The sequence below is a fragment of the Lytechinus variegatus genome, chromosome 5, assembly GCF_018143015.1.
Source record: "Lytechinus variegatus isolate NC3 chromosome 5, Lvar_3.0, whole genome shotgun sequence".
Taxonomy (NCBI): Eukaryota; Metazoa; Echinodermata; class Echinoidea; order Temnopleuroida; family Toxopneustidae; genus Lytechinus; species Lytechinus variegatus.
In genome coordinates, this window is record NC_054744.1 from 30,355,695 (window position 1) to 30,364,027 (window position 8,333).

The following is an 8,333-nucleotide window of genomic DNA, read 5'->3' on the forward strand; positions in this document are numbered from 1 at the left end:
CGCGTGAGTGCGCATGCAACCCTAAGGAACGGTCATGCGTGCATGATGCAGTTAGCGCGGCCTCCGCCGGGTGCGCTCGCGGAGAGCTGAGGCGATGGTCGGACAGCGCTCTGCGGCCGCTTTTCACCAATATTGCAGCTCATTGTAGGAGATCAATGCAATCGGAACGGCGAAACGAAAAAAAATGCGAAGCGTTGGAGCGGATTTCTTTCTTCTTCTTTCTCGATAAGAAGAAAATGCTATGCTTTGGAGCGGCTTTCTTTGTTCTTTTACTCAATAAGACAAAAATGCTATTCCCTGAAACGGAAATTTGAGTGTAAAAATGGGGGTCCCCTCCGCTCCACATACCCACTATGCATTATACACTGAGCGCCCCCCCCCCCCCCCCGGTGTTCAGCGTTGTAGGACTTGATGCGAGAGTTGTGTCGATGTAGTCTATAGACCACCAAATAACATCACTAACATATTTTTCGATAAATTAGAATCCTGTCTTGAAACAATACCACACGAAAACAAGGATATTTATCTCATGGGCGATTTCAACATAGACATATCAATGCCTTACTCTCCTCCTGGCCAACAGTTAATTAATTTGTTTTTATAATTTTCCTTTACCTTTAAACCTCTCATAAATGAATCAGCACGGATAACAAGTACATCACACACGGAAGTAATAGACAATATATTTTGCAATGCAAATTAATTAGACAACGGAATAATTTACTACGACATTATCTGACCATCTACCAATCTTTACGATACGCCGAGATTATAAACATTTACATAAACCACACATTAAAGGAAAAAAATCACCCGGCGAAAAGAAACTAAACACGACATAGATGCTCTTAAAACTGATTTGAGTGCAGAGGGCTGGGAAGACGTTTTTAGAGAAGGGTAATGTTAACAGATCATATTGTGTATTTCTAAATAAACTTCTTCAATACTATGACAAATATACCTCTGACGAGAATCAACCCCAGCAAAAATAAGAATAAACAACCATGGATCACCCAAGGTATAATTATATCAATATTCACTCGCAATCGATTATATAAGATATCGGTTAAATCTCCCACTGTTGAACATATAAACAAATACAAAAAATATCGAAATAGATTTAACATCAATAATCCGTCTACCTCGTAAATCGTATTTTTCTAACAAAACATAAAACAACAAAGATAATAACAAAACATTGTGGAACACAGTCAATGAAATGCTAGGTAAAAAAACTGCATGATCTTAATTTTGATTTCCTTCTAAACGGGCATAAAACGCAAGATCCTTCTGAAATTGCTAATGCATTCAATTCTGTTTTCACCAATGTTGGCCCTAATCTTTCATCTAAAATAGTAACTAATAATGCAAATGACTTTACAAAATATTTAGACAACCATAATGAACATTCCTTATTTTTCAATCACACTAATATTTATGAAATTTTAGAAATAGTTCGATCATTTAAACCTTCTAAATCTAGTGGTCATGACGGTATTAGTGTTCATTTACTTAAAGAAATAATTCCTTTTGTGGCTTCTCCACTTTCACATATATTTAATTTATCTCTGACAAATGGAATTTTCCCGGATCAACTTAAAATTGCAAAAATAATTCCCATATACAAAAAAGAAGACCCTTGCCAAATCGCCAAATACTTGAAAAATAATTACAAACGACTATATTCTTTTTTGGACACAAATAAATTATCAATTCCTAATCAATACGATTATAGGTCAAATCATTCAACTAACTATGCAATTTTACAATTATACGACAAAATAACAGAATCCCTTTCAAAAAAGAGCACACTGTCGGGGTTTTCATGGATCTATCGAAAGCCTTCGATAATATCGATCATCAAACACTAGTATTATTATTTTTTTATTGTAAATTTCATTCAGTTTATTCAATGTTGAGTAATAAATTTTCTACATAAGTATTGTATGATTTTGTGAATGTATATTGGTTATAAGTGGTTAATTTTTGTTACTGAATTTATCCACTGTATATGATTATGTTAATACCATGAGTATTTGTACGATGAATTGTATTGAACTGAATGATTAATAAATATTATTACAAAACAAAAGAAAATAATAAATTAAAAACATATGGAATGAGAGGGATGTTTTATCATGGTTTAAAGATTATCTATACAATAGATATCAATATGTTAATTTCAACTCTAAATCTTCTGAAGTTTGTAATGTATGTGGAGTACCACAAGGTTCTATCTTAGGCCCTTTGTTATTTTTAATTTATATGAATGATATAATCAATGCTTCACCCTTACTTATGTTCTTTTCGCAGATGATACCAAAGTATATTTTTCACACAGTAACTTAGACACGCTTGTAGCATAGCGGTTTGAAATCAAATACTGGATATTGTATATCCCCCAGGCCCTCAATATCGAAATACGGCAGGCCATCTGATATTGTTTTCATTTTAACATAATATTCGGGACCTTCAGGTTGTTCCAAACATTTGGTGGCATCAGTGTGATTAGAGCATAACGAATGCTTGGCAATCCCCGAGCAGACTAAAACCTCAGGTGTATCCTTATTTAAAATATCCCCCGTACAAGAATATTGAAGTGAATTATTGATAGGTTCCAAAGATGCAGCAGTACCATTTTCATGTCCAATCCCGAAATACTGAATTAATTATTGAGGAAAAGATTGCCGTTTGTTTATTTCCTCATAGGCATGGTATGTACAATGGGTACTGTGGTGGTTGCTGATATCTTCAGCAATTCCCCCATTTGATGGGGGGAGGTCATTCAAAGGGTGGAGGCTAATTATCGAACTTTCTGGACACCTTGGCAAAGGTCTACTATGTAGACCCGCAGAAATAAGTAGTCTTGATGGAGTAGCTGATGTTTCCGAAACCTCCTCTTCTAGCCCATTAATCCTCACCTGCTGTTTTCTTTCAGTATTCGAGCTCCTATTCAGCCCCTTTGATATATCCTTTGATTCATTTAATGTCGATTCAGCTTCTATCGACTCATATTCTGGTGAAAACACCCCTTCGACCTCCGACGAAGTAGAGATACACATATTGTTTGACTTGTATATCTTACTACTGTAAGTGTGTTTTTCAGAAAAGATTGACGATGGTGGTTCACTACTTCTTCGCTTCTCTGAGATTGACGCTTTGCCACTTTCTAGAACCTTCATATTAATGTCTGGTGAAGTGTGCTCTGTCGACGTGGTTCGTTTATCCGTGTTCATTCTGCCACTGATTTTGTTTTGAGCCTTTAGTTTCCTTTGAACGAATAGAAGGCCGATTATTATAACGATGAAACATATCAACACACTTGTTACCACAGTTGGAACTATTAGTATTTTATCTAGAGGCCTAGGTGAAGTGCTGCTTTGTATAATTTTTACTTCGCTTGTACCATAAGTACGATGTGATTTTATCGTTCGAGATGGAAACGTTGTGACTTCCACTATCCGCAAAGACCCAAAGCTTGATGCCACCACGTCTTGAGATATGCGGACTTGACACTCGACTAGAATTTCTTCATCTTCAGCTTGAACATTGACAATAGACAATACTTCACCACTCTTAAAAACACGTTCTTGATGATCCCTTCCGTTAACACTTACATCCAATGAGATTTCTGGAGAATAATTTTGATTACCAGAAGTACAAACAAAAGACGAATTAGATCCAAGAGCAACTTTACTGACGAAAGGGTCTACCCTCACAGGTCTATGTGTATTATCTCCGATACATGGTGCGTTGAAAGTTAGTGAAGTATCACTCTCTAGCATGAATCTACAGAATGCTCCTGGAGTATCCCGAGACTGAATCCGACTAATGATATGACCAGGTAATCTTAAATCAACACTGATAGAATCTCCATTATCACTGTAAAGGTTTGCCACACCTGCTTGATTATGGGACCAGGAACATGCAACTTCATATTCCTGGCTTATTTCTGATCCCAAAGAAGGCAAAAGATATTGATGACAACTCACAGATTCTGTGAAAGGTCTTACAGAAATGGTTGTTGTCGCAAGGGGTGTATATTTCCTATTGGCGCCATAATTATATCCACATTCATATGTTCCCGATTCTGTTGACAATTTGATGCTTTTGATAACAAGCTCGTAAGTTTGTTGAGACTCATCAATAATTACTTCATAGTTCTCAAATTCCACACCATATCCTGTCCTGGGATATATGTAGTCATTGCTACTTACATATCGGCGTCGCGATGGTCCGAGCAAATAAGTCCAAAATATTGTCTTATCATTGTCATCATTCAAATCACAAATCATTGATACTCTATCTCCCTCCACTACAGTCGTGTTTTGGGGTCTGGCTTCAAGGAAAGGAACACATGACACCAATGGACATAAGAGATATATCCCAATTATCGAGATCAAACCAGAAAGTAAAACACCGTTGCTAAAAGCCATGTTTAATGTGTTTTCTGGTATTACAAGTATGCAGTTCCACGAAGAAAGATAGAAAATTGGCACGTTATGTCCGAAGACGATCAGATTAAAACATCAAGACATCAACCAGAAAACCATTTATGACGATCCATGAATAACCAAAGCACCTTCGCTTTGTGACCTGTATAGATAAGTTCCTTGAACAATGCTATAATAATAAACGTCAACAAGTATTCTTAAAAAATGACTGAAATCCAAGTACCTCTACTTTGAAATTTATCATTACTTTCATTTTCGTTTTATTCCTAGGTACTTCCTCATAAATATATCAACATTTTAATATTTCCGTCTGCGCTTCGTCATCACTTGAGAATCAATTTAATGAAATCATATTCTTTAGGTTTCACACGCATATCATTCTTATTAGTAGACCGGACAAACGTCAAAAAGAGCTCTAGATAAGGATTCGACGGCAAAATTTGTTAATGCTTGGCGTCCCAGCTAAAGGACTTGCTAAAAATACCCAGTAATAGCGTGCGGCCAGATGCCCAGCGCACTTTTGCTGAAAGTGTCATTTTAGCGTGAAATGTGAAAGGATGTCGAAAATCACGCATTTTGATATTTTGACGGAATATGTAAATATTTTTGATTACCTTTGATATGCAAACCTTTTTATTTTTAGATTTTCAAATTATAAGTTCCATTAATATACATTTCAAATTTGAATATTGCACACTCATATATGGCACAGTGAAACATAAAACCGCGATTTTCTCAAAATTAAAGTTTCTGAAAACTATCAAAAAGTTTGCCATCCTCCAGGCGTTTGAGCTAGTCCCAGAGGTATACCGTCAGATGTTTCGTGATCTCAAGAGGGATCCTGCAGAGACTTGTGTTGAGATTGCACGTCGCAAAGAAGTCGCATTTGATAGATGGATTCGGTCTCTGAGAGTTGAGATGACGTCACTGCGTGAGGTTGTTTTAAATGATGAGTTCACAAGATGCATGTCTCGTGATGTTAAAACATACATGAACTGTTGTTAGTGTCAGAAATGCAGCAATGTTGGCAGACGGGTATGAGTTGTCACATAGAAGTAGCGCATCGCAGCTCCAACTTCCTAGTCCGTTAGCGAGTGGTTTTGGTTGCAGTAGGTCCCAGACGTTACATAAGGAAGTGGAGAGGTCAAAGTCACCGAAGAGTAAGTTGAATGGTGGTAACCAGTCTATTGGTGTTAGACCAGAGGGCAGGTTGTTTTGTGCATACTGTAAGAAGGATGGGCACCTTATTTCTCACTGTCAGAAACTAAAGGACAAGAATACTGGTCAGAATAAAGTCCAGGCCAGCGGTTTCGTTCGGCCGGGTACTGTTTCTGTAGGAGACCCTGTGTGTGTTGATGGGGTAAAGCAGAAGATTCGTGATGGGGTTCACATGGTTCATAAAGGATACAAGGAATTTATTTCTGATGGCACGGTGAAGTTCACTGTTGATGGAGAAGAATTTCCTGTTGTGAATTTGAGAGATAATGGCTCTGTTCAGACATTTTTAATTGCTGATGAGTCATCCTTTGAATCTTGCGACTACACAGGCATGAGAGTTCTGATCCAAGATGCGAATGAGGGTTTCAAATTTGTTCCTCTGTATGATGTAGAACTTTGTAGTGGGTTGCATGGTTTCTGGGCGAGTCACAGTTGGCATTGCCTCTCGTTTGCCTATGAAGGGAATCACAATGCTGCTTGGCAATGATTTGGCTGGGGGTAAGGTGCAGCCATCTACTGTGTTGAGTGACGTGCCGGTAGTGTATACCAAGACAGAGGCTTTGAAAACAGCTATCCCGAGTATTTTTCCATCGTATGCATTTACCAGAGCGCAGGCTATGACAGGGCGAGATGAGAGAGAGGTTGAACATGGTGGTGACATAGATTTAGGGAGAGTATGAATAGTCAGACTGGTGATGATAGGACTATTTTCGGCCAGTCTACCTTGACTGCAGCCCAACAGTCAGCTGCAGACTGTATATCATGTTGCTCTGACCAGGCGCGGATCCAGGATTTCGTAGGGAGGGGGGCCCAAATTCGACCTGATTTTGGCGCCCCTGTGTAATTTTCGTGAAAATGGCGGCCCCTCCCTCCCCCAGGCAATCATAAGTGCCTTAAATGCATGTTAAATTATCTTATTTCATAGGCACATGAATCAGGGGCGGATCCAGCCTTCTGATTTTTTTTCAGCCATATTTTCCCCGATCGGCCGCCGCTCGAAGATTTTTTTTTTCGTTTGTTTCTTTGAAGGGGGTAGTCCTATAAGTCACTTCTTAGCTTTATTCTTTAAATCAACATAAATGTATACTATCATAATCCTTATTTTATAATGCCTGCGCGAAGCGCGAGCAATTTTTTTGAAATTGTATTTATTTTCTCTTAAAATTTGAACATTCTGAAAAAAGATGTGCCTGCAATAATTACTGCGAACGCGAAGCGCGAGTAGAAATTTTTGATAAACGTTTTGAACTGATCGGAAAGCTAGGCCTATCAGTCCTGTTAAAGATTGCATACAGTTAGCCATGAAGACGTTATATATTTCAACAATCAAATAATGCGAGCGCAAAGCGCGAGCTGAAAATTTTTGACATTTCTACATAAAGAATGGCAAACTTTAATCAGTTTTTGTAATCATGAACAGGATAGCTATACAGTATAACTAAACAATTTTATGCGAACGGAAAAATTCTAGATTTAGATCTAGAACGGGACACTCTATCCATGTTTCCTAAATCATGAAAAAGAGGGGATCTTCCCACATTAATAATGCGAGCGCAAAGCGCGAACAGAAAATGTTTGTATACGTTTTAACTGATCGAAAAGTGCCTTTTAAGGACTGCTTGCATTTAGCCATGAAGACATGACATATTTCATCAATCAAATAATGCGAGCGCGAAGCGCGAGCTGAAAATTTTTGACATTTCTACATAAAGAATGGAAAAATTTAATCAGTTTTTGTAATCATGAACAGAATAGCTATACAGTATAACTACACAATTTTATGCGAGCGCAAAGTGCGAGCGGAAAAATTCTAGATTTAGACCTAGAACGGGACACTCTATTCATGTTTTCTAAATCATGAAAAAGAGAGGATCTTCCTACATTACTAATCATGCTAATGCGAGCGCAAAGCGCGAGCAGAAAATGTTTGTATACGTTTTGAACTGATCGAAAAGTGCCTTTTAAGGACTGCTTGCATTTAGCCATGAAGACATTACATATTTCATCAATTAAATAATGCGAGCGCAAAGCGCGAGCTCAAAATTTTTGACATTTCTACATAAAGAATGGAAAACTTGAATACAATTTGCTTAATTACAGAAAAAACAATTCGAATTTGTACTGATTCCCAATATTTATCACACACAAATCCATTATTCCATAAACTAAAGACTCTAACAGTATTTGACATAAATACACTTCAATGTTTACTATTTATGTTTAAGTACGTAAATAACATGCTCCCACCTACCTTCATTCCACAATTTTTATTCTCTGAATACATCTATTCATTCATACCCTACCCGTAACTCTTCAAATCAACCCAAAACTGCTTATTGCACAGAGATCCATAAGACACCATGGTCCAGATTTGTGGAACTCTCTACCAGCAGAGTCTATAAAACAATCTTCGTCTCTTCACTCATTAAAGGCAAACGTTAAATCTATGTTATTATCAGAATATTTGAAGTAAAATTTCTGTGTCGTATCCTTTTTATCGTGAATTTATTCCTCCTTCGATTTAGTCAATTACCAATATATTCATCATGACCACCATCATCTCTATGGTCTTCATCATCATCATAATCATCATATCACCGTCACCCTCAGATTTATCATCTTCATCTTCATACTATAATATTGCATGAATTCATGTTTCGT

The 8,333-nt window shown here is 37.4% G+C and overlaps 1 protein-coding gene across 1 annotated transcript; it reads right to left on the reverse strand.

Annotated features, from left to right (window-relative positions):
* Positions 1–1,692: 1,692 nt before the first annotated feature.
* Positions 1,693–4,438, reverse strand: LOC121414882. The gene has a single exon (XM_041607932.1). It carries the CDS (start codon positions 4,434–4,436, stop codon positions 2,670–2,672), a length of 1,767 nt encoding a protein of 588 aa, XP_041463866.1. The 5' UTR covers positions 4,437–4,438; the 3' UTR covers positions 1,693–2,669.
* Positions 4,439–8,333: the final 3,895 nt, after the last annotated feature.

Excerpts from the sequence above, each read along its gene's own strand:
- LOC121414882 (XM_041607932.1), bottom strand. The coding sequence starts at position 4,436 with ATGGCTTTTAGCAACGGTGTTTTACTTTCTGGTTTGATCTCGATAATT.